This window comes from Aulonocara stuartgranti, assembly GCF_965226115.1.
Source record: "Aulonocara stuartgranti genome assembly, chromosome: 7".
NCBI lineage: Eukaryota > Metazoa > Chordata > Actinopteri > Cichliformes > Cichlidae > Aulonocara > Aulonocara stuartgranti.
In genome coordinates, this window is record NC_138945.1 from 55,571,750 (window position 1) to 55,598,976 (window position 27,227).

The 27,227-nt window shown below is 41.8% G+C and overlaps 1 protein-coding gene across 6 annotated transcripts in view; it reads left to right on the forward strand.

The window, feature by feature from the left end:
* syt7a (synaptotagmin VIIa) overlaps positions 1 to 19,783 on the forward strand; it is a 94,837-nt gene extending 75,054 nt beyond the window's left edge. For 5 of the 6 annotated variants that reach the window (XM_082539557.1, XM_082539556.1, XM_082539558.1 and 2 more), the window contains 6 exons: positions 1,421 to 1,523; positions 3,759 to 4,020; positions 5,573 to 5,742; positions 6,078 to 6,192; positions 6,869 to 7,068; positions 7,937 to 19,783. In XM_082539557.1, coding sequence (XP_082395683.1) covers positions 1,421 to 1,523; positions 3,759 to 4,020; positions 5,573 to 5,742; positions 6,078 to 6,192; positions 6,869 to 7,068; positions 7,937 to 8,041 — 955 coding nt within the window. In that variant the 3' untranslated portion in view covers positions 8,042 to 19,783. The remainder of the gene's footprint in view (positions 1 to 1,420; positions 1,524 to 3,758; positions 4,021 to 5,572; positions 5,743 to 6,077; positions 6,193 to 6,868; positions 7,069 to 7,936) is intronic. The other variant, XR_014277696.1, reaches the window with a different exon arrangement.
* The last annotated feature ends 7,444 nt before the right edge of the window (positions 19,784 to 27,227 follow it).

Below are 27,227 nucleotides of genomic sequence, written 5' to 3' on the forward strand. Positions count from 1 at the left end.
CTTTGATACTTATCAGACTGACCAAACTAAGCCTCTCTTGTGTTTCCAGGCTTTCCTTCCTTCATTCCCTATCTTTTCTTGCAGCTCTCTATTTCTCTTTAATGTGCTGGTGTTTGTTATTTTTTTCTCTTACTGTTCATACTATTAATACTTGCTATCTCTTCTAATACAGATAAATAATTTTCAGCTTGCTTTTTCTATTTCTCACGTTCCCTTTTGAACCTTCTGTCTTATCTGCAGTCCTTATGATTTCCATCCAGTGTTAGTGTGTGTGTCCTCTCTGTGTCTGCTCATTGCTTTTCTCTTTCTCAGTGTTTCTGTTCTTGTTCTCCTTCTCGATTCACTGTTTGTTTGTTGGTGTTTCAGTGTTCAGCCTCTCCATGTGCCTTGACTAGTCATTTATCCAGTGCTGTTTGTCCAATGCGTCATGTTATGCAGGACTTTTGCATCTGACTCTCTTTTCTTGTGATATCTGTTCACACTTCCTTTAATCTTAAAATATTTATTCTCTTTAATTTTTTTTGTCTTCTTGTGCTAATTTCCTTTTTTTTGTCCACTTTGTGATTCTTGTTTTCTCGATGTATGAACATAGTGATTTTTCTCCCAGAATGTTTATCCCACATGTTGTTTTTTAAACAATACTCATGACAAGGAACTAAACTTCACATCTATTAACATCTGTACCTAAGAACCAGCTGTTCCATGGCAGATTTCTGCACTCACCTTTGTTTTTATAAAACTTGTGATGTTGGTGCAATTTAAACACGCAAAATACTTTACAAAGCCGTGTAATGTCTGTCCTGTTAAACATCTGGTCATCTTCATGTTGCTATATATGTCTGTCTACTGTTTTTAAAGTAACGTCATGTTGCTATATATGTCATTATACATGTGTGTCCTGTTAAAGTTGTCATTTGTTAGTTGTCAAAAGACTGAGCATAATTTCTACCAGGATGATTAATCGGATTGTGTCAATAAATTTAGTGATTCTGTTTTATGTTTTGTCTGAAAATGTCTTTGTTTTGGGGTTTTTTTTAGTGGAGGTAACTTTCTTGTAAAGATGTGGATGTTTGCCAGGGTGGAGCTCTCTATATATAGTCATCTCAGACTCCAGTTTTCCTCAAACACCACTTGCCGCATCAACTGTCCTCAGTTCTAGCGCCCGCCATTAATCTGTGGAATCTTTGGCACATTTTACTTGGCTTTGCTCATGAAAGCTACAGAAAAAGCAGCTTGAAGTGACATCTATCCAAAGTTAACTTGGACCACCATCGATTGTTCCAGATAGGCAGGTTTCAAGCGTTAAACAGGTGGAGGTTGGACTCCCTGGGTGCTCAGACATTCTCTCTTTCTGTAGATGAATTAGCTTCACATGTCCTCGCTGTCTTTTCTTGCTTTCAACCTGAGCTTTTCTTTGCAGAGGCAACAAGCCAGCCAACAGCCCCAAGGGCCAACCTCCTGATGCTGATGGCCACTCCTCTGTAACCGACCTGGCCAACTCTCTCACTGGAGACATGGTGATGGTAAGACAATGTCCCACTTCAAATCCATCTTGCTGTCTATGATATGATTGGTCTATAACCTGACTTTTACTGTTTAGGCTGCTAATTTTCAGTGAAAGGAAGTAGATTATTTTTTCCACCAGGGCAAGTTAGCTGGTTTCTACTGAAGATGTAAAGAACTCCCATAGAAGCTGAAACAGCTGGCAATATTATTATTAATAATAATTATTGTACAAGCTCAATTTATATGGGACTGAGTGCCTGAAAATCATACTATAGAAAAACTATGTTGGGCAGTGCAAAAAAGTAGCCCATTTAACAGTGTCAGAAAAACAATACTGGTGTAAAAGTAAGCTATATCAGTCCATACACTAATAAGTAGGTTTTTCGCTGTTAGTTTGGGGCTTTTAAGTAAAGACCTAGATTGGATGGAATTTTAAAGGTGGATCCTTTGGTTTTTGCTTTGCTTTAAGGACTGGTAGTAGACAGTTTTCAGTTCATGTTACAGGCTTTCTATAAAAGTTGTAATCTGCAAGCACCATTTGAGAAAGGGATGCATTATCCCCTGTTCTACTTTCATAATTTTATTCTGTAAAATATCTTTGATCAGTTCACTGTCCAATCCATTCAATCCATATTTATCTTATATTAGACTTAGCACAGATCCTCATATTATCTAATGCCTAAAAGAAGCGGTTTCAGCTCCTCCCCCTTTAAGGCCAACCTCCCTTTAAGCTTTTTCAATTGGCTGTCTGATGCAAACCGAAGATATGAACAGCATATGGATGAGGCTGCTGCGCTCGCAGTCAGAATTGTGTTGCTGAGATGGTTATATTATATTCTGACTGATATTGTGCAAAGTAAGGAGTAAAAACATGCTCTGAAACCAAATCCATCCACTTATCCAAAGTAAAGAGAGCAGTTATGTTACAAGTTTGGTTCAGCCACATTATGAGCAACCTGATCTTGGCATCCCAATTCTTGTTTTGTATTGAAGAGCCTCATTAGAGCTGTCACCTGCAAGAGTTTTAATGATGAATCAGAAAGCTGATATGAGTTCTACCTTATCGGTTCAAGTGAGTGTCTGACATCGTTAATAAAGATGTCCTTGAAGATTAAAGGAGTCTTCATGGTGTCTGTTGTTTTGAAATGAAAAATCCAAATTCTTTAATATTAGGGTGTCCAAGTACTTTTGGCCACATACCCAGAAGGTAATTCTCAGTCACCAGGTAGGGCACGTGTTGCAGTGCTATGGTAAATCCATACACAGGTTAATCTAAAGCTGGCAGTAAGGGAGCTGTAATAGAACAACATACAGGCAGTTCCTACAGTGACAATCAAACGAAACAGGCATGCAAGGTGACTCACGCTGTTTGATAAATTAGACTTGGAGAATTTCACACTTTCTCTGCTTGATAGTCCATAATGCCATATTGACATATTGCTGAGCGAGTCTTTGTCACTTTGAAATTGTAGCCCTGGCCTCGGGGAGCAAAATCAACAGTTTCAAATAATGCTCAGTGAGACTTTGCCTGCATAACACAGCTTTACTTTTTGTTAGAGGTAACGGCTGCACATAGTGGCTTTAATAAACTGGTGGTTGTTTATCGCCACTCAGAGTTCTCAGAATTCTTTGTTCCAATTTATGTTATTGTTAGAAAGCGAGTGGGAACGGGAGAGGAAAAAATAAAGGACAGAGGCAGAAGGTGGAGCTGCAGGGAGAAAAGAAATGATTGTAAAGACAGCTGCAAGTGCAGAATGCCAACCTTGAGCTTTGCTTTCCTGCCTGTTCTCTCCAAGCCTCTCACACAATGCTCCCTCTTTCCTCCTCTTTCTGTTTGTCTCCCACTCTCTGCTCCCCTCTCTCCGGCCGTTGCTTCCATCAGATAGTGGCCTTTTAGTGCACAGCAATGATAAAGCAGTCAGAGTGGCTGAGAGAGAATGGGTGGTCTAAAGCTCCCCTATCTCCAATCTGAGCACCTCCTGCCTCTTAAGAACATTAGTAAGGAAATTAAGCTCTCTCAGTCTTCTTAATGTCAGAACAATCCCTGCCTTTGAGCAGCTGCTTTAGCACACCGTGATAGAAACGCAGCCCTAAAATCTCCTCCCCTCACAGCTTCTCTCTGTCAAGGTCTGTGTGTGTGTGACACCAGATCTGTGCCCTTGGATTGAGAGTTTCGTGTGAGTGGCTGCTGCTGCTGCTGCTGCTGAATATCTGAGCATTATAATTATTTGTCTGCTTTTGTTGCCCTGCAGCTGTCCCCAGGTTCGGAGGATGATGAAGGGCCCATCAGTGAAAAGCTGGGTCGGATCCAGTTCAGCATAGGCTACAGTTTCCAGAACACGACCCTCACGGTCAAAGTTCTCAGGGGCCAGGACCTCCCGGCCAAGGACTTCTCTGGCACCTCCGACCCCTTTGTTAAAATCTACCTACTGCCTGACAAAAAGCACAAGCTGGAGACCAAGGTCAAGAGGAAGAACCTCAACCCCCACTGGAACGAAACCTTCCTGTTTGAGGGTCTGTGTTTACATACTGGAATGTTCTCACTAAATATTTTCCATCACCTTTTCCAAATATGCTGCCATCTGTGGTTTGATTGGGACATCATTGCTTTCAGTTTGATAGCCTGAAACAACAGAAAAAACTATAAATCTGTCATGTACAATAACCAAAAGTAGTAACACTTTTAATTGCGTGTTTATGTAAAATCATGTTGCACATTTGTAAGAAGCTGAGTCAGATAACAAACAAAAGCTAATCAAATATAACCGTCATGGTCCTGGGTCTGTGACCCAGTGTTTATGTGTTTTTGGTTTAATTAATATTCTTTGATTTAGTTTTATTTATGATTCAGTTTTCATTGCTCTTCCTAGTCTAGTCATTTATATGTCTAGTTCTTAGGTTCTTGTTCATTTAATCTGTCCCCTTGAGAATAACACCCCCAAAAAATGGATAAAACAAACCAGAGCAAACAAGTTGGAACATGAAGTACGAGTCTGTATACACACTGGGATTGACTCCTCAATAGGACACGACTGGGGACTGACCACAGCTGGAAAAATGGTAAAGTATAACTAGCTTTCAAATTAAAACAGGAAATATTCAAAAGATGCAAAAAGCTAAATGAGATGTAAAAAGGGGGACAAAGGCACTAAAACATAGAAAGATTTGCAAGGCAAGACGGCGAAACATTGAGGTTGCTATGAACTTTGGGAGGAAAAGATAAAATCCAAACAGAAATTAAACCTAATCAACACAACAAACCAATGCTCAAAAACATCACAACAACCTGGGACCATGACATTTGAGGGGGATGAATTCTATAATTAGGGCTTTGGATAGCTGTAAACCAATTTAAATCAATAACTGAACATTTAGGGAGATTTGGTCATTTGCTTTCTTGCTGAGAATAATGCTAGAAGATTGAGACCACTTAATACTCACGCAGCCAGGAGCTGCTTCGCTTTGCATAAAGACCGAAAACAGGCACAAAGAGATAAATTCAAAAGCTCCATTTTAAAATGTAAAACTATTGCTTCAAGAATATGTGTCTTTTTTAAATAGTCACGGCAAAGGATTCAGATTGCGCAGTGCAATTACCGAGCTGTTACAAAGAGCTGTCTCTCAACACAAAAAGAGCATTGTGGGAGATGTGTGAAAACACATAACGTGTGAAACTGCAACAACATTTTTTTGCATTGATAAAAGCTCCAGTTTAAGAAACTGCGGAAATCATTCTGAGTCGAATAATAACGAATGCTCTTGAACACTGCAGAGGTTTCGTAGCAGTCGCGCAGATGGCAGTGAAGTGTCTCATTCCTGTATGATTTGAATTGCTTGTGAAATGGTAAAACAGCCAAAAGTAATGTTCAGAACCTTTTACAAAATCAGAACAATGGCCTGTGCTCTAGGAAAAATGAATGAGTTGGCTGTTTTTTTACTGGAGCCTAATATTACTTCTCAGCCAAAACCATCCCTCTTTGCACTGCTGCAGATTACACTGGCCTTCTTCCCTCTCTGTGGTTTAGCCCTCACCCTTCAGTGTTTTCTGTTTCTGTCTCTGTTTTAGGCTTCCCTTATGAGAAGGTGAGAGAGCGCACTCTCTACCTTCAGGTGTTGGACTATGACCGTTTCAGCAGGAATGACCCCATTGGAGAGGTGTCAGTCCCCCTTAATAAGGTGGAACTGGGCCAGTTAAAGACCTTCTGGAAGGAGCTGAAGCCCTGCAGTGATGGCAGTGTAAGGAAGGGAGGGGTGACCGCGGGGTCGAGCCGCGACGTGCGGTTTTATTAAAACACGTGTGACAAATTTGTTGACAGTTTTCAGCATGTGAGCTGGATTGACATATTTTTATTTTTGGCGGGTGAGCCACGTGCTCGCCCATGCCTGCCTGGGTGCTGGATGGTCTGTGTTTGGCACAAGGAGGTTAGAGCAGAAAGGGCAGTGATATAAGATTACACAACAAGCTAGTGAGTAGCCTGGAGTTTGATATTCCCTGATGAAATCTGATATTAGGCTGGGTGATTCATACTCCGCTGTGTTTGTTTGCGTGTGTGTGTGTGTGTGTTCCTCAGGGGAGACGAGGAGACCTGCTGGTGTCTCTCTGCTATAATCCCACCGCCAACACCATCACTGTGAACATCATCAAAGCACGCAATCTCAAAGCCATGGATATCGGTGGCACCTCAGGTATACACTCCCCTTTGTTTGTTTAGGCTCTCTTTCTCTAAGCATTTCTCAGCAGCTGGAAGTCCTTCCTGACTTTGGAAGCTCTGTGCTTCACACAAGGCTCTGTCTCTGTGTTCAAACACTCACTGACTCGTCTGCTAACAGGACGGTTGCTGGCCACCGTCGATAGCTACAGCAGCAAGGTGACATTACTTCAAGCGTCTCTCCATTGACCTCCCTCTTTCCTGTCCTCTCTTTCTGTATATCTATGAGGATCTTCAACCTCCTAGCCAAATCTGTGTCAGCTCAGTCTGGTTGCTGCTAGTTTTTAAAGTGTCCTGTCTCGCTGTGAAATGCTCTCTGTGGCATATTTCTTGTACAATTACAGCTTCCCGCAGTAGTAGGACTGGTGGCTGGTAGTATGACAGAATCTCACAATGCTCCAGAACTAGTAGTACAGATCCCAGGCCCTATTTCCATAAATACTTCCTCATTTGTATGTTTCCTCGCTCGGGGGATAAGTTGACCTTGAGCTCAAACGAGGTATCTGCTTCCCTGCTGCCTTTTCTGACTTTTAACAATTAGGAGGGTAATTGCAAACCTGACCCTAAAAAAAAAGAATAAGAAAAAAAAATCACCATGTGCATCTTCATCGTCTCGCTCATGTAAACCACCGCACTCTGCTTCCACGCTGCAGATCCCTATGTGAAGGTGTGGCTGATGCACAAGGACAAGCGTGTAGAGAAGAAGAAGACGGTGGTGATGAAGCGCTGTCTCAACCCCGTCTTCAATGAGTCCTTCCCCTTTGACGTGCCCGCCCATGTGCTGAGGGAGACTACCATCATCATCACCGTCATGGATAAGGACAGACTCAGCCGCAACGATGTTATTGGCAAGGTAAGGTTTCACAGGTGCCGTCTGTTCAGGACGTGCAAGCCTCCTTGTTACAAAGTCTGAAACTGCAACTGATTAAAAGTACTTTCAGGGAACAAGCAGCCGCTACCGAGGTAGGTCAGCTTGTCATTGCAGTTTACTCTGTGACCACGGCAATGAGAGAGAGCACACCAAGGAAGATAATACAGTAATTAATTAATGAATTATACACTCATACATTATTCACCAGCAGCGAGCAAAACAATCAATAAGGAGAAATCATCCAGGAGCATAATGAGCTTCAGGCTTTGATTATCTGGTGAGGATCGTGTCACCCTGCTGGCCGTTTTCCTCTTAACGGAAGAGCTGGGTTTGTTAGCTAATAATTCACTCTCTGGGTAAACAGATGAGAAGACTGTTACCACTCTCATGTCTGTCCTTTGAAAATATAGCCACCAGATGGTTTAGTTTAGTTTAGCACACAGACTGAAAACTACGTGCCATTTTGATGTGGATTTATGTGCCAGACTAATTTCATGGCGGAGCTGAGAAAGTAACAGGTTCCAGGCAAAAAAAAAGGAAAATTTGCTAATTTAGGCAACAGCAAAATGCATTTTACCTTCATCAGTTATGCAGCCTGTGTGAAAGCTGAGACACTGTTCTTTCTTCATTTCATTAGTTTCCAACTCATTGCAGCTTTCCAGGCTCTCCTCGCATGTGGTGCATGTCAGACGTTGCATGCACAGAACGGCTCTCTTTGCAAAGGTGTTGTCATGACTGAGTGAAGCCATGAGAAACTTGAACCCAAAATGCACGTGAGAATGACAAAAAGCCATTACTTTAACATTTATTCCCTCATCAAGCCTCTGCCTTTTTTCTTCCCCTCTCTCAGATCTACCTATCGTGGAAGAGTGGACCAGCGGAAGTGAAGCACTGGAAAGACATGCTCGCTCGGCCGCGCACTAATGTCGCCCAGTGGCACGCTCTCAAGGCCTGATCGCACTACCCAGCTTCCTTCATGGCCCCTTCCCGTCTCCTATCCCTCCCTCCTCCTCCTCCTTCTCTCTCTCTCCTCTCTATCTCTCCCCTCCTCCCACTCCTGTCCTTATGCACAAGACTGACTTGCTGCCAGGCTGCGAAACACGGGTACAATTAGCCATCTGCTCTCTTAAACCTTTAAAGTCCTTTTCTCTTTTCTTTCAAGGATCTCAAATTTTTTCTCCCCGACCCGTCTCTTGTGTTCCCTCCTCTCATACAGCCCCATCTCAGTTTCCGTGTCTCACCCCTTTGCCAATGGTTCCCCTGTTTCTGACTGTCTGTATGTCCGTCTGTCCGTCCTTATGCACTTTGCCTGTGGAGGTCTGATAATCAATTCCTTTGCCGATCCCTTAGTTTTGAACTGCACTGCAGCCCCTGACCCATATAAGGTGCCAGTCCCGTGGGATCACAGAGAATCGTCAGTAATGATCTAATCTCATATAATCCTGTTGTATGAATATTCCAGGTATACAATACTATACAGTATGTACTGTATGTACATATACATATGAATATATTAGGTGTATAGATTGGCAGAACTCCCCTATACACACGACTAGTATACAGTATATTACTCATAGGTCGCCTGCTGTTTCCCATCTCTTCCGTCTCTTCATTTGCCGCCTCGTCCTTGTCATCTGTCTCAAGAGTACTATATTCCCCCTACTTTTCAGTCCTTCCTCCTTTTTACTCAAAAGTGGTTTAATGTTCAGCTGAAGTTGTTGAAAGCAATCAATATATGGTGTGTAATGAAACCAGCTGAGCTCAAGATGGAATTGTTGATACCGCTGTCTCTTCTCTCCTCTTTTTTCTTCCCTATGTCCCTTTTTTCTCTCTTCTTTTCCCCTTTTATTGTTCCCAATTTCTCTTCCCCTGGCACAATATTAGCGAATTCCTCCCCCACTCCCCCTTTCTGGACGTCCCTCCCCCTCTTCCTCCTCGTCGTCTGTGTGCTGTGGGTGCTGTGCTGTAGCTCCGACAAAAATAGAGATTAAAAATTTAAAAAATAAACTGAACTTTCCGAAGCTGGGAAAGCAGGGACACGATGAACTTGTGAAACGGAGCGCTCCTGATGTTTTCCAGACAAAAAAGCCCCGACACGGAGAGAGAGAAAAAAGAAGATGAAAACACAAACAAGCAAACAGATCCTTCCTCCCCCTCAAGATACTATGATGTCATTTTTCACAGCATCACCAACTGAGGAAACGAGTTTAAAATCTTCTTCCAACGTTAAGATGAGAGCAGAGGCAAGAGGCCACGTTTGTGCAGTTTACGCACGTGCACGTGGGTTTGCGTGTGCACACTTCCGTCTGTTTAATGATGCTATGAATTCTTTGTGCTGCCCCGTGCTCATGTTTTACGCTGACGGGGGTGACGATCTCCGTCCGTTTTGACTGTGCGCTGTGCTGCGGTGATGTGTGCCTGTTGGTGTGCGTTTGTTTTCACAGGAGCCGTTCTGTAGAAATCTTCTCTTTTCTCTTTCTCATGTTGCGCTCTTCTTGCTCTTCTTACTGCCATTGTTTCCCCATCTTCTACTGCCCTGCCTTCTGAACGAGGGCACGGGGAAGTTCTATCTGCACTTTTTGGAAATGTAATAACAATAATAATGATGATGATGATTATAGTGATGGTGAAAAATTAAGGGAGGAGTGTCTGAAAGGGCGAGCAGAAGTTGGGGAGAGGTGACGTCTTCTCTGTGATTTCAGGGCTTGGAGATGTAGGTCATAGAGGATGCAGGGCTCTCATCCTCCTCTTTTTATTCTTTTTTCTCGATGTACGTGCATGCACACGTGCATGTGTGTGTGTCAGCTACCACACTCCTGGTGGCAGACTGCTGGTGTCTGAAATGTCAGGCCGGGATGGAGATATCAGGCTTGTCTTCTTGTCACGTGGAAGCCGGCCAGCACAGCAGTGCTATTTCACAAAGCGTCGATCAACAACAAGAGCGTGATCAGAGCTCTAAACAACAGTCTGTCCTGTATTCCTCGCCTCAAAATGCTGAACAATTGTTAGGCATCTAAAACAGTCATTTCGATGTGCATTTTTCCAGTTTCCACACTGGAAGAAAAGTAATAAAACAATAAAACATTCTTTGGGTTTTTGTTGCACTTCAAAGGAAAAATGAGCAAGCGTGTATCACAGACAATAGGTGTGATATTAGACAATGGCCTGATCTGCCACCGTGAGATACCGTAGAAGCAGATTAGACATTATCTCTTCACTGAGTGCTAGAGAGTACCATAGAGTGTACCGTTGCCCTCTTTGCCCGGCACATTCAACACAGCTCGATATTTCTGTAACGTAGATAAAACTGTCATAAAGCAGCAGCAACTGGAAAAGCTGTCAACTATTAAGAGCTACTTAAAAAAAAATCTGCTTTCTTAGTGTGCTCTTTACTACAGCCTGCCTGTGTGGGGGTTTTTTTTTGCATTCATGAAGTCTTGACAAGCGAATCACGTCACCTGTTCCTTTCTTTTCTTCCAGCGGCTTAATTTTCTAAATGAAAATCCTCATTTCAGGAAACTCTCAAGTTAAACAGACTTACCAAGTAAATATAATCAGTTTGTTTCTTCGCTGAAACGTAACCATTTTCGTAATGCAGCGTGAGTAGTTTTGAACTAACTCGGCCTCATCAAAAAAAGCTGTGGCCCCTGCAGTGGATTTTATTTCCTCGCATCATGCAACAATTTGACAGTATCTTGCATTTCGGTGTTTATTTTCAGTTATGCCAACCAGTTCAACACTTGACAGACAGTATGAATTTGCAGTTGTGTAAGCGTGCGTTGCTCCTTGTCCAGTAGCTCTCTAAGCTGGTCTTGGGCATGTGCTCAGTGTGTTCTGGGTAGTGTGGTTTGTGTGAGCCAGGCTGCCGCGATGCGCTGATCCAGTCCAGCAACCTTCAGAACAATTGGCCAGCCGTGGAACAGGGCCCACTGTTTTGACAGCCACTGCCTGCAGTGTCACAGCACATTACACTCCCATTAGGTGGTCAGAAAGGAGAAATATCTGCCTCCTTGGACCTGGGGGACTCACGATTTGCAGAGGTATCACTTGCTAAGAATAAAAGAAAACGTGGCAGACTCTCATTAGTTACCATGTTTGTGATGGACAGGGATAGAGCTCGTCGGCGAAAAAATGGAAATCAGTGGGTGTTCGCTGCTAAAGCTGTGAAAAGCACACGTGCAGGCGATGAGTCAACACAGTACCTCTGCTATTTCCTTTTGCCAAGATTCCTCGTTGCTCGAAAAGTGATAAATTGCTATGCTACAGGGGCTTACAAAGCTTAGTCATCAGTGACCCTGTAAACCTGGGGATACGGCTTTATTTATAGAAACATGAGGCACCGTGTAATGCCTCTGATCCTGACAGGTAGGACTGGAAGCTGAAAGGATACAGGGTCAAGCTTTTAAAACTTACAGCTTTTGAATACAGATTATTTCTTACATGGAAATTCAGCGTGTGACATTTTCTCCTCTCCTCAATTGGTGGGCCAGCAGATAATTAGCCAGAGACACTTTAATACTTTCTTTGAGCACGTTTTAGTGAGCGAACCGGAGACGTGAAAAGCTCAACATGCAGTTTAGTCATTTTGGCGTTACTTTCTCGTTTGTTTGTACTCCCACAGACCACACTGGTACGTCGGCGAAAATTAAAAGAACCGCAAAACAACAATTTTCCCCATTTAAATCTCTGCTTTTGCTTTTAAGTGGTAACAAAGTGAGCTTTCATCATATCGCAAAGCTGTTAAAAGAAAGAAATGTTTCAGTACAAAATCTTTCATTTTGATGTGTTAGATGAGTTATGCATAAATGAGAAACTCACAATGTGTTATGTCTCACAGTGAGTTAATTTGAGTGAGGTTTTAAGTTAGTAAGAGGAAAAACATTAAAAACAGCTTCAAGAGCCTGTCATCAGTTCAAAATCATGTTTACAAGCCATTCTCATAAAGTTGGAACAAGTCACAACGTACCGAGCTGATAAAACACCGTTAAGCGTATTTGTTTAGCTGCTGAAGAGGGTCTCAGCTCCCAAGCAGAGCATTCTGTTTAAACCAAGAGCTTGATACTTGCAAATGTTAAATATGCAAAGAATTAGACATCAATTATCTTCATTTGTTTCGGTTAAAACAGAGTACATATGCTGGTAGTCAGAAAAAGAAAAAGTCCATAAAGTTAACCATTGTTTCTACATGTGACAAGGAAAACAAAATCCAGGTGTGACTGTAATATTGGGTGTGCACAGCAGTATCCCAACTATCCAGGAAGTTGCTCACTCCATTAAAATAACCAGGAGTCCTGAATATTATGTTGTCTTTGCCAGCAGTCAAACAGCAGCACTATTAAAATGGATGCTGCGCTCAGAGCCAAACAGTATAAAGGAGAAAGCAATTTCCAAATCCTAGTTTTATTATATTGCCACCTGTCTCACATCTCTAAACTTATTGCTTTTTGTTGGCACCAACACCGTCGGCAATGACCTTCAACAATCCTAAGCTCATGAATGCAGCATGGCAGCGGTGCAGATGCTCCCAGTCGAGATTCTTTCCTTTCTTTTTTTTGGACCAACTTCTCTCTCTGTTCTCGCTCTCCTTGTGTTCAGGCTCGGCTTCGTCTTTCATCATCTCTTCATTCCCTGGCGGAGCTGGCGGGTAGGTGCAGGTGTAGATAATTAGTGTTTGATTACAAAGCTTCAATTCAAGATAACTGACACAACCATCGCTGACTCCAAGTTTCCCAGAGAATAAAGACTCTTCGAGGGGATTTTTGTAGTTAGTAAATTTTTCTTTCCCTCTGATGTTTTTCTTTCTCTCCGTTTTAGTTAAAGTCTCATTAACTGTTGGAAAGATGTTCTTGGATTTTTGTGCAGGCGTTCATGTTGCCCTCAGGATGAACTGGAACCTTTTTAGGTTCTTCTCTTTTTTCTGTGGTATTATGATTCAGTCAAAACCTTTTTAGTGCTTTGGTTTATGCCCGAATACCTACAAAACCGAACACCAGCTGTGATTATGCTTATTTAATATTAATTGGTAAATTCTGGCATGATAACTAAACTGCTCATTACTCATTACTAAACTCCCATTTAACAGATATTCAGTGGCTCACTTAAGAGTAAGCAGTAAATTTAAGTTTTGCCATGCCTGTATCACTTCATTATGCTGGCATGCTGATGCCAGCCTTTATTGTCAAGGTAGAGTACGTAGGAAAAGTCTTGAGCCGCCCCTCATTTCTTTATATTTTGCTTACTGTCAGCTTGCAGGTTTTCATAAAGTGGTCTTGAGTAATAGTTCTCCAGGCTTTCTGAAGGTCTTACTATGATTTTCTCTTGACATTGACTACATTTTCAACCATTTTCAGTCCAGTTCATAACCCTTTTGAAAGGAATGTTTTTTTTGTTTGTTTATTTGTTAATTCACTCATCACCGACCTATGAGTCATTCAAACATAACAAGGCACCTAACTCAAAGGATGAATCAGTGTTGTGTCTACACAGACAACTTAGCAAAGAATCAATTTTTAATTGCATCTTTAGGCAGTTTGTTACTTGCAAAAACACATCAATTTACAATTTCTTTAGTTGAATTTAAAAGTGGGAAAGAGGACACAGTTTGACAGGAATAAAATATCATTCTTGTATCAACAAGGTGATTCCCAAAGAGCTATAAGACATAAACTTAGTATCTCAGAATGGTGTGCTGTGTGTTCTTACAAAGTGTCAAGGTGCCACAAGAAGTGGCAGGCCTAAAAAACTATCTGCAGCAGGATCTGTATCTCCATCTACTGCTCACTGAAGCCTCATCAGAAATAGTCTGACGACGAAACCAATCTGAAGGAAGGAAAACTGAAAAAACTGCTGAAGAATGAAAAATAACAAAAGAACTGGACTGAAAATCAGTGACAAAAGGTCTTATGGATTGCTGAATTCAAATTTGAAAGGTTATCATCAGAAGTGGTCAGGAGAGAGGTACAAGAGTGAGTCTCTACAAATATTCTGTAAAACACAGTGGAGGCTCTGTCATGGTTTGGGGCTGCATTCCAGCCAGTGGTGTTGGGGATCTTTTCAAAACTGATGGAATTATGAACGCAGAAAAATACTGTAAGATTTTGATCCACCATCTGGAAAAGATCTGATTGGCAACGGCTTCGTCTTTCACCATGACAATGATCCCAAACACACTGTCAATGCAATAATAGCAAAGCTGGATACAAAAACACACAATGGGTCATTTTTGGTTATGGAGCTCAACGTTTTTGAAGCAGGGTGGGATCATCTTGACAGAGATTCAAACAAAAGGCAGCCAACATCCAAAGAAGAGCTTTGAATGTCCTTCAAGAAGCCTGGAGAACTATTCCTGAAGAGTACTTAAAGAAATTATAGGAAAGCTTGCTTAGTAGGATCCAGACTGTGTTGAAGAATAAAGGTGGTCATAACTGTAATACCTGTTTTTGCCTTATATACTATATTTCTGTATGTTTGCATGTTTCAGTAGATTGAATCTCTAGATAGATTTTTTGAACACAATATAAAGAAATGACTGGTGGCTTAAGACTTTGCACCATATCTTTTAGGTTTTAGAGAACAGACCGGGATCCTCATTAGGGATCCTCATGGTGCTGACTACTGCAGATTCTAAATTTGGCTGTAGAGTCAGGATTATACTTGCTCGCAAACATAGACATGAACAACTGAGGACATCATGGATGACTGGTTTCCATCTCTTCGTGGTTCCCTTTTAGTTTGGTTTTTGTAGACAGAAGTGATCGTACGTGGAAGACAGCATGAAATGCAAAGATCTGAGCTGAGGCTATCATGCCTGGTTAGCAGGATGCATACACTCACTGACCAAAACCGAAACGGAAACACCTTGAACAACAAGCCATATTATTTCTCTGATAATTCCACAGAAATGCTCCTGAGGTGGAGTTCAGAGACTCAAATTAGTTGAGATGAGCTCCCAGCTGCAGGGACACCTGTTAACCACAACAGCCATGCCCATCATCTTAAGCCTTAATAAACTCCAAATAGGTGAGTTTTTTTAAAAAAGACCCCCAGTGCAGTAGTTATGGAGGGGAAAGTTAGCTTTAGCAACCAAAAGCATTTTTGTACCAATCATAGACTCATTCAGGTCCAGAGGTTGCTGCACGGCTCAGTCACATCCATTCGTTCACAACAAACTTTGGCAGGCCTGTGGACACCCACATTTAGCCTCACGTCCCCCATTTAATGACTCTCTCGGACCCTCTCGCACTTGCTGATGCGGAAACTAGAACACTGCCACGAGTTCTGTTATCAGCTTGGCGTTGTGAAGCATATGAGTCATTCCTGGACTCCTATCTTTGAGATGTTTATTCTTGGTTGTGCATCCCCAAATTTATCATTGTCACCAGCAGCCTTCCCTCCTCTGTTTACTTTCTAAATAACTTAAAGCTTTATTGGCTGAAAGGGTCACATCTGTTTGCCAAAGGATTAGTAAGATATTCTTCTGAGCCTGATGATATTGTTTGTCCTTGTCATACTCTCCTGCACCATTTCTTATTCTTAAGCAGTTTTCCTTGATGGATATGGCTTTCTTCAGATGAGCATCATTGAGTCACTCTATTGGAAAGGTGCCTGCTTTGCAGTAGTTTTTACGATATTAGATTAAGGGTAGAGTTATTTTACGTCTTAGAGGACTTTAAATGTGTATGCACGGATTAAAATCAGGCAGTCATCGTCATAATCTCATTCTAGGGAATCTGCAGTTGACGTTTTATTTTTCTGACTCATGTTCTGACAGCTCAGTAAGCCCTGAACCCCTCCAGGTCACCTTTGTCATTTGTCCAGTCATTTTCTGTGTGCGTCGCCCTGTACAGACAGACCTCACCTCCCCTAACTCGCCCTTTCGATTGTTTTAAGCATCTGGTGAGAACCAATGTGACTTCTCCCAATCAGGGTTTAAGTAAGCATTATTTGAATAGTAACAAATGGATATGAAAAACAATAATGAGTAATAATATCTTTTATTTCTTTCTGTTCACATTTGACTGTTGGTCAGTGTGTATGTATGTGTGTGCTTGGTGTTCTTGTGTTGGGGTTTATTTCTTTCCGAAACCGTGAGAAGAAAAAGCTTTCTGTTTTTGAAAAACTTCATGTAAATATTGTTGGTGAAAAATTAACATTTGTTGTACGCTGAGTTTTCATTTGTCACTCGAAATGATGACGAAAACAATGATATTCATGAATAACAGTGGTGATGTTGACGATACTGAAGCTGATTATACCTGCCCTTCTTGAACAAGGGCTTTTGATGTCTGCTGTATTTTTGTTGGAGGTGTCGTGTGGTCAGGGCAAGAGAAACAAAGGGAAGGAGTGATACCCAACACATCCCGGATCCGCCGTAGCAACACTGCCACATACCCTTTACCCTCCCCCCACACCTCCAGGAAATTGTGCGATATGTGGCGCTAATCGTAGCCTGTGTTTCTCATGCCATAAAGCTTTGGTTGCCTTTGTGTTGCAAACACCAAAACCAGCAGCGCCCTGCTTTTCAAGCGAGCTGCATGCCTCCCCGTGGAGCCACTCTGTCCTGGTTTGCTTGGCATCGCATCTCACCCTGTCTGCTCACAGGCTTGGGGATTTACTGTAATGCCATTGTGTTAGGCAGGATTGGCCCTGTTCTGACACCGATGATGCCGTCTTCATTGAATTTGCAGTCATTATTTTCTCTGTTGGAGGCCATGCATGGGGATGGGCATGTATGAGGACAGAGTGTATTCCTAGTAGAAGGACATAAACCATCCATCTGACCCCGTAAAGACAATTTTCATGCTGGTGAGTCAGCCTCTTATTCGAGGGTTAGACTCATGGTTAAGCACAAGTGACTGACATGAACTTGCCACATTATAGGCCCATCTTGTGCTTTTCCTTTTCTTTCTTTCTTTCTTTTTTTTTTTTTTTTTAAAGAATTCACAGTCTTGAGGAAGAAATAAGAAATAACCTATATAGGCTATAAATGTTTGCCATATGGCAATAATTATTTTTAATCATTAAAAATTTTTTTTTTAAAATAGGACAGACTTGTTTCCAAATGTCCAAAATGTGCCCTGTGCCTTCTTGACAGACATATTCAGCCCACTGCTTTATCAAATATATACATAAATAACTGCACAGGGCTCTAGTCCAGTTATTTTCACTGCAGGTGTCAGTACACCCACTTCCCTATTTTTCATATGTCATTGCCTTATGTATCTGGCTGGGCCTGTCGACAGTGCTGAGATGGAGCTTATCAGTTTCACTTTTAGGACCGTCTCTGCCAACAGACATGATATGGTACAGCAGATACTCCCAGCAGCCTTCTGCAGGAAGGACAGTGGATACAGTCTTGCCTTCATTTGTAACACCATCCTGTAGAGGGAGTCCCACAGGGTCAGAAAGTCCACAGACACACTAAAAATAAAATTCCCCTAAACCCAGATCCGTCAGAGCGCGCGTCTCTTACTTTCCTCGCTGGTTGTAAATAGACTTGATGCAGTTAGAGCAGCCTCTAACTCCTGCCATAATGTGGACATTTTTAATCAGGTAGGTAATAAGCAATACACTTAACCGATCTAATGCCATACTCCGAAATGTTACTGACAAAGTGTGATGGTGACTTCTTTGCGTTGAGGGATGTCGAGGGTAACACTCCTGTTTCTTCACCTCCTTTTCTCGACTCGCCGTGGCCCAACTCTTCAACAAAGAGTGCTCTAACTTAAAACACACAGTTGTGATGTGTACAATCTAATTTAATGTATTTATTTATGTATTTTTGCCAACTTTGTAAAGTGTATAAATATCTATAAATATATGAAAAATGACAGTACTGTATAGATTTTAGCTGCCTGGTAAGGTTAATAGTATATACTTGGTAGACTAAAAGAAAAAGCGTAGAGCTGTTCAAAAGCCAGTTATTGAGAAAAATGCTTTCTGTAAAACCCAGTGCCACTGGCTCTTTTTATATTCTAAGTTTCGTTTCTGGTTTATTTTTTTATTCTAGCCAGTCGGATCCAAAGTGTGTGTTCTTCTTTCCGTTTGTTTGTTAATCGGTTATTTTGCTGTTTCATTTCTTTTCTTGACAAAGACACAGCGAGGTTCTGGCAGCCAGGAGAGTGCGGTGGAACGCAGACTGGGACCCTGTGCAGTAGTGTGTATGTGTGTGCGTGTATGTTAGGTGTGTGTCCGTCCATGGTAGTGCTAGTGCTCTCTGTGCAGTGCCTCCCTCCTCCCTCCTCTCTCTGATGTAGTTTGTCATGTGATGCAGTGTGCATTAAGGTGCAGGATGACTGTGTTTTCTGAAGCTGGCAGCTGCCCCGTCTCTTCCACCCCCACCCCCTCCACCAATGTGTGTCTCCTCCTCATGTCCACTCTTGTTGTTTTTTTCCCACCGCACGTTTCAGTCGTCCGCCAAGTATAGATTTCCATTCTCGCTGCTCAATTGTTCATTTGCTCTCCCATTCAGCTGGTAATGTGCACACCACCGGAGTCTAATTTCACAGTAATCCGTGCTTCCCGATCTAGCTGTGATCCTTTGACCATTAGCATCTCTCATTCATCACCTTCCACATTTCTGAAGAACACCTTGTTTTTCTACAGAGCTCTGTGGACCAGAGAATGATTTAGCACAAAAAAGAGGGCATGCTTATAACTCCCCCCAAATCTCTTACCCCCAATCATACTTCTTTTTCTTTACCCTCCTGATGCAAAGTGTGAGGAGATGGGTAGCTGTCAGCTCAGCATGCAGAATCACAAAGCAGCCATATTCAAAGTCAAGCACAGACTTAAATCTATGTTTTGGTGGCTTCACTGCTGCCCGTTTGTAGCAAGAGCAGGAGAATAGCCTTAAAGATTGGACCAACTGCACGAAAAAGTAGTGGGATATGTGCATTCGTAGTGGACTATTATTACCAACCCTTTCCCACACCAGATTTATTACTCAGTATTCCAATGTGTTGCTTGGTTGCTCTGTACATATCTGTGTAGTACTTCTGTTGATGTCCCTGTGTTAGTATAGTAATGGGTTCTTACTGGGCGGCCTCCGCAGACGTCCTCTCTCTCCTGCCCTCGTCTCATTTTCTCAGAAACTTCAAAACATTCCATCTGAATCTGTAGTGAACAACAATTTAAAGCTGATTAGATTCCACATATACTCGGAGTAAAACAGCAGGAGGACTGAACCACAGACGTTTCCACGGCGAGCCATGATAATAACCAAGACGCCTTGCTTCACGTCCCTCTGAGAACTACACACCCACAGCTTGCAGCACACTCAGCGTAAACGACCTTCACACGCCCCTTTGCTCCTCCTAATCCACCTCAATGCTGACCTCACCCAGTTTTTAGAGGTCAATGGGTCGTCTGTGTTTGTGAGGAGCCTCTGACCTCCTGAGGGTGGAGTAGAGGAGAAGGTGGGAGAGCCCTGGGAGGCAGCAGAAAGGCGTGTGCACGTGGTCACATCCTGGGTCAGGAGGGAAGGAAGCCAGGGCGTCTCGAGGTCAAGCCCAGTAGCACTTTGGTTTTGCGTTCCATGTTTTTTTAGCCTCTCCTGTTTTTTGGCCGAGCGGACTGTGATCTTACTGGTTGATTTTCTCGTTCTCCTCCACCCATCAGTGTTATAAAGTGTGTTGGGTGGATGGAGCCTTGGAGCTGAGCTCTGATTTTGTTCCATATTAAAGAATCATTTTTACTACACCTGTGTCCAGAGATTCATTGGTCTTCTTTATTGCCTTTCATTTTACAAGGTACTTCCAGGAGTTGAGATGCTGCTGTAGCTGATCACTTAACCTGCAAGAACCTTTGAGTTTCTGTTCATTCAGAATGTGAAATCTCAGCAACTCTTTAATAGATTGATTGACTTAAATAGATATTCATGGTTCACAGAGGATGAGTCCTACAGAGCTGCATGAACTCGTTCACCTATTTGTCTTAAAGTGAAATGGAATACTTGAAATTTGTTACAAAATTGAGTAATAACTTCAACAAGAGCTCTGGAACTTTATTTTTCGCATCATTATTTTATACAACATTTAATTTGTTGAAAATACAAGTGTTGTGCAAAAGTCTTGATCCACCCATAATTTCTTTATATTTAGTTCAGAAACTGGGAAATGGGTGGAACCATATTACACGGTACATGGAAATACAGCATAAAGGTAAAAACTGAGTTAGTACAATTCTAATAAGCTTGGAAGTCAATATTTGGTCTTCAGGAATAGTTCTCCAGGCTTCTTGAAGGACATTCAAAGCTCTTCATTCCATTCTCTGTCAACATGATCCCACACTGCTACTTTAATGTTCAATAATGTTGAGGTCTGGGCTCAGGGGAGGCCAATCCATGACTAAGAGTGCTCAACTGTGCATTTTTCTATCCAGGTATGCTTTCACTGGTAGTGTGCCTGGAATCATTGTTATGTTGTCAATTAGATGCTTTCCAAATAATATCACAACACGTTTGGATGAAATGCAGACCCAAACCATGACACAGCCTCCATTGTGTTTCACAGATGTCTGGAGACACTCACTGCTGTACCTCTCTCCTGACCTCCTGCTATATATATTATTGACCATTTGCACGAAAAACCTCGAGCTTGTTTTTATGTTTTTGTATTTTAATTTTCATTGCCTTTTCTCTCTATTTCCCTTCCTTAAGAATGTCTTCTTGTCAGCCAGCCTTACAATGAGACTATTTCTAAAATAATCAGCGAAGAGTAGATGGGTAGATGGATCAATTGAATCCTGTGTCAGGTCTTTACTGGATCTTCTGTTTTTAAGGACATGACTTTCAGATACTGTTCATCTGCTGTGGATGTTTTTTTGAACCGAAATATAAAGGAAATGTCTCAAAACTCATACAGTACATTACTTGCTAATCAAATTTGCAAAGCAGTGCCTTTCCCGTCTGCTTAAGCTCTACCTTAATGCTGATTAATATGTGTTAGCATGCTAATGTGAAAACTGAAAGTGGAATTTTCCTCTGCTCATCCAATTTAGGGTTGCAGTGGGGCATTTTAGAACTCCACACAGGCAGGTCCCAGATAACCGACTCAAACCCACGACCTTCTTGTTGTGAGGCAACAGTGCTAACCACTGCATTCCTGTGGTGTCATGTAGATATCCCAGTTACAAATAAATGAATCAAAAAACAAAAATCCTCCTGTTGCTTTTTGGACCTACAAATTTAATCTCAATGACAAAGCCTAAACCAATTTTTTTCACTTGTCTACTTTTTTGTTTGATTTTGAATTAACTGACATTACTGAACTATGACACTCAGAGTGTGTTTTGAGTCTTTAGTCTTAATTAAATTTTATGTCATTTTTTACATGCTGTCACTTGCATTTACAGTCACCACAGGGAGCAGACTTCTGTACACACTTTGATTAGTAGCGTCCTTGTAGCAGACTAGCCTGATAAATATCTGCTGCGGATAGCTCGCTTGCTAACACTAGCATCACTACTAGCACTGAGGTTCACAGCTGATGCCTGACTGGTCCGACCACCTTTTCTGTTTAACCAACATGGTGACCAGTTGACCACTGAGAACACACCATAAAGATACTCATAAAGTATGCATACTTTTAAGTGTAAATATCTATCCATCTATTCTCTTCCTCTTATCCTTTCAGGGTCATGGGTCTGTTGGAGCCTATCCCAGCTAGCATAGAGAGAGAGGCTGGGTATACACCCTGGACAGGTCATCAGTGTAAACATACTTTTGCAACTTTTGACTTGTTTACGCAAACAGGTTTTCATCTTTGATGATGTAAATTTCATACCATATAGGATATGACATTTCTGAAAATGCTTTCCAAATTATTTTTTAAGTGCTTCAAAAACCCTCATGGCAGAAATCTTTTCTTGTCACAGTAAGATAGGCATAGACTCAGTTCCATCGTGTGTACTGGTAAACCACAACTGCATCCAGAGAAGAAAAACTTAACCAAGTTACCCTTTTCATTAATTTTCTAGAAAAAAGGTCTACAGGGTGGGCCATTTATATGGGAATGGTTGGTGATATTAAAGTCCTGTTTGTGGCACATTAGTATATATGAGGGGGAAAACTCCTCAAGATGGGTGGTGACCATGGTGGCCATTTAGAAGTTGGCCATCTTGGATACAACTTTTGTTTTTTTCAATAGGAAGCGGGCCATGTGACACATCAAACTTATTGGTAATGTCACAAGAAAAACAATGGTGTGCTTGGTTTCAATGTAACTTTATTCTTTCATGAGTTATTTACAAGTTTCTGACCACTTATAAAATGTGTTCAATGTGCTGCCCATTGTGTTGGATTGTCAATGCAACCCTCTTCTCCCACTCTTCACACACTGATAGCAACACCGCAGGAGAAATGCCAGCACAGGCATCAAGTGTCCGTAGTTTCAGGTGCTGCACATCTCGTATCTTCACACCATAGACAATTGCCTTCAGATGACCCCAAAGATAAAAGTCTAAGGGGGTCAGATCGGGAGACCTTGGGGGCCATTCAACTGGCCCACGACGACCAATCCACTTCCAGGAAACTGTTCATCTAGGAATGCTCGGACCTGGCACCCATAATGTGGTGGTGCACCCTCTTGCTGGAAAAACTCAGGGAACGTGCCAGCTTCAGTGCATAAAGAGGGAAACACATCATCATGTAGCAATTTCAAATATCCAGTGGCCTTGAGGTTTCCATTGATGAAGAATGGACCCACTATCGTTGTACCCCATATACCACACCAAACCATCACTTTTGTTGTTCCAACAGTCTTGGAGGGATCCATCCAATGTGGGTTAGTGTCAGACCAATAGCGGTGGTTTTGTTTGCCTCATCACTGAACAAAATCTTCTGTATGAACTGAGGGTCCTGTTCCAATTTTTGTTTTGCCCATTCTGCAAATTCTGTGCGCCGATCTGGGTCGTCCTCGTTGAGATGCTGCAGTAGCTGGAGTTTGTAAGGGTGCCATTTGTGAGTAGCTAATATCCGCCGAAGGGATGTTCGACTAATGCCACTCTCCAGTGACATGCGGCGAGTGCTACGCTGTGGGCTCTTGCTACGCTGTGAGCTCTTGCTGAATGAAGCTAGGACAGCCAATGATGTTTCTTCATTAGTGACAGTTTTCTTGCTTCCACATTTTGGCAAATCCAACACTGAACCAGTTTCATGAAACTTAGCAAGCAGTTTGCTGACTGTAGCATGGGAGATGGGTGGTCTTGTAGGGTGTCTTGCATTGAAATCTGCTGCGTTTACCAGATATCAACACGATTTCGATTCACTCCTCACGTGTTAACCTCTTTGACATGTCAATGGCTGTGAACAAAGAGAAACTTGTAAATAACTCATAAAAGAATAAAGTTACGTTGAAACCAAGCACACCATTGTTTTTCTTGTGACATTACCAATAAGTTTGATGTGTCACATGACCCTCTTCCTATTGAAAAAACAAAAGTTGTATCCAGGATGGCCGACTTCTAAATGGCCACCATGGTCACCACCCATCTTGTGGAGTTTGCCCCCTCACATATACTAATGTGCCACAAACAGGACTTTAATATCACCAACCATTCCCATTTTATTACGGTGTATCCATATAAATGGCCCACCCTGTATTTAGCTGTAAAGGCATTACTGAAGTGAGGTGCTGATGTTAAGCAATAAGAACTGCTTCACAGCCCAAGCTACAGCTCTTATAAAAAATGCTGAAAATGATTGAGAGCTGTGTGCAGGCTCGTCAGGCTCTTCCACGCTGAAGTAATAAACTGTTTCCTTTATGAAATGTCAAAACAAGTCCGAGAATGCTGGAAACAAATTTTAGTCTAATATGTCATTTTAGGTATTGACATTAACAAGTAAGGCCAAAAAAAGGGGGAAAAAGCCACTCAACAAAAGGAGAAATTTGTGTCTACACCTAATGCCATATGGTGTGTATTTGTGTGCTGAATTTAAATCGGGAGAACGTGCAGTCAGTGTAATTAAACTGTATTATAAATAATTAGAAGCTAAAATGACACTATTTCAATTTAACACGTAGCTGAATGCCATTTGCTCAGAGAGGAGGCAATTTACAAGGGTTGTTTTTGCCTTTGAGAGCAATTAAAAATGTATAGTGGAACGCTTGTGCAATGAGTATTAAGCATGAAGGTAAACGAACCACACAGGAACATGCTGCAATATGAAGAAGTTTTTTTTAATCCCTTGTCAGTGATGATAGAAAGATTTTTCATCAGTTAGGTGCTTCATTGTTCATACAGCTCATTTCATTCTGATATCCGGTTCAACAGCTCTGTGTTTCATATCCAGTCTATCACACAAGATTCAAAGCATTCAAAGGAATTTCCCGCAGCATAAACATGATACCAAAAATATGTTTTCCCTCCAGTAAATCAGTTTCTCCTCAAGTTGTCTTGTGCATGTCAGGAAATCTTGTTTTGACTTTAAATGTCTTATTTTATGCCTGAGTCCTCCTCATCTCATCTCATCACGGTCTGTCTCTTTGCATGCACCAAAGCTGGCTGAAACTCAAAATGGAAAAAGATGACAATGCAATTTGCTCCAAACGGTGTGTGCCAGATTTGCCTATTAAGTGCAGAAGTTGAAAAGGAAGCAGGAATGAGATAAGACTCAGAACAGTGAGGTAGTGAAGCAGAGAGAGCACCTCTGAGACCCGCCACACAAAGAAGGGTCTTAGCGCCTGAGCTAGCTCTTTATGTCTCTAAACATTAATTCCATGCTATTCTATGGCAGACATAGAAACAGGTTATTGAACTGACAGAGAAACTGCCGAGATTCTCCTCCTGGACCAGCGGAGTATCAGGAGCAGAGCTGGCCAGAAAACAGACGAGCACGGAGCCAGCCGAGCCCCTGCTGACAGAGGCCGAGGTTTCGTCCCTCCCTGAACTACAACAGACGGCTGCAGGCAAGCCAAGCACATCATCTCGACGGGAGACACTTGCTTGCATCACCTTCATCTATTTTTAGAACAACTGCATCCACCTTCTTTTTTTTTTGTCATTTTACTCCATCCTGCATTTCAAGTGTTACCTCAAGTGCAAACTGTTGCAGAAGGTGCAGGATTTTTCTTTACTGCCAGCGCTGTCAGCTTAATCGAGATACCTTTATCACAGAGCAGTCATGTTATGTGTGAGTTATATAGATGGACAGCAGACATAAATTGGTGAATTACAGAGATAATGAATCAGGGTAGAGGTGAGAGTCTCCTGTGAGAGTTGAAAGCTGAGAGTGAAACAGGTTCATCCTCTGATCAATTTCTCCTCTCTGCCTCTCAGGCTGAAGTTGTTTGAATATAAGTGAAATCATCTGGTTTTTGTCTTTGACTGGAATAAAAATAGGCGTGTGGTCTATTCCTGCCGTATGTGAATTTATAATTAGAGATGCCAATAATGTGCACATTGTGTTTAAGAGAATAGAAGCAAGAAATGAGACTGTCAGTTTCAATGAAGCAGGCGTTTCCCAGTAGTTATTTTTTGGAGGAGATAATGAACGGTTCCAGGCTTGGCTCGACAGCACGTCAAGCAAGAAAGGCTGTGGAACGGCAATACAAGCAACAGCTTGGTAAAGACAGGCTCCGCCGACTGCCAGTGTTGGCCAGATGGAGGAAAGAAAAGGAGCAAGTAGTGATGTGGCAGAGGTGAGGAAGCAGTGTGAGACCAAGGAAATGAGATGAAAAGAGAAGGAATAGAAGGTGAGAATTAAAAGGAAAAGGTGGAAATGGTGCGACTGTTATGCACTGTTAGATTTAGTGAATTTAAAGGGCAAGCAGCTTGTCACGAAAAAACAAAAAAACTGTTAGATTTCACAGGCTTCTGAAATTCTGAATACCACAGAGTAATGAAAGACTAAAGCAAATAATACCATTTGAAGTGCTCGTACTGTTTTGCAAGAGCATGTGGGATCTGTTATACAAAGCAGGTGTTGTGTGAAAGTCATGGGGTAAAAATCATGCTGTTTCACCCTTTTTGTTTTAACAGGAACGTCACCCAGATCGAGTTTTAATTAGGAATAACATACATCCATGTCTGCAGCCATAAAGAAATACTTTGATGTCCAGCCTGGATAGTATTCCGGTTGGCCTAAAAAACACCAGGGGTTGAAAATCCTCAGTGTTAAATTAAGATGCTCATGGAGATGGTGTTGAGACGTTTTAGGCAGCTAACGGCAGCGGATGATAACTCCCTGTCTCGGATGGACATTTTTATCAAGATGTCATGCAGATTTCAAGCCATCCATCATTTTTATATAACCTTAGACTAAAGACAGAGCCACGGTGGCATCACCATGCCATCCAGTGGACGCACGGAGTAACTGTGCCGGCCGGAGGTGATAACTGGTTCTGTGAATCAGAAATTTTATGTGAGGTCAAGGTGAGTTTTACACCTTACAAAATCTAAAGGTTTACAATATATCACACTCTCTATTTATAAAACACATCTTTGGGTAAATAAATATTCTATAATGTTATTAACAGTACTGAGTTGGCGTGAGCAGTCGCCTGAATGTGCAACAGCTGGGTCAAAGGGTGGGTACACAGACAGACCGTGGAGTAATAATGTTGGAAAACAGAAATTATATATAATATGCACACGCACATTTGTGTTTAGGACTAAATTAAACACACTAATAGGATGAGAAATTAGTTTTGCCAGTCAGCTGTAACACCTGAACGCCGCCTGCTGCTGCCGAGAATGTGTGAAAACTGGTTAGTATGCAATCAGAGAAGTTTAAATATAAAGCAAATGGTGCTGATGAATGACTGAGACATCTGGACTCTGTCACACCAACGGGGCTGTCTGATGAATACAAAAGAAAGCCACAGGAGCCACTCTAGTATAACTATCTATTGTGCAGAACATATTACTGCAAAAAACATCATCTGTATGAACACAAACGATTTCACCCTTAACATGTCTTAAAATGAGGTATATATATATATATATATATATATATATATATATATATATATATATATATAATGTCAGATACATAACAACACCTGACATATTACACTGGGCAAAGTGCAGAAGCGATTTGTGCAAAACTAAGTGCAGCCTTACTGCTTCTATAGGAATTGAGAGGGTAAGCAGCAGCCAGGTGCTGATAATCAAACACACTTGATTGAGTGATCATAAGCAAG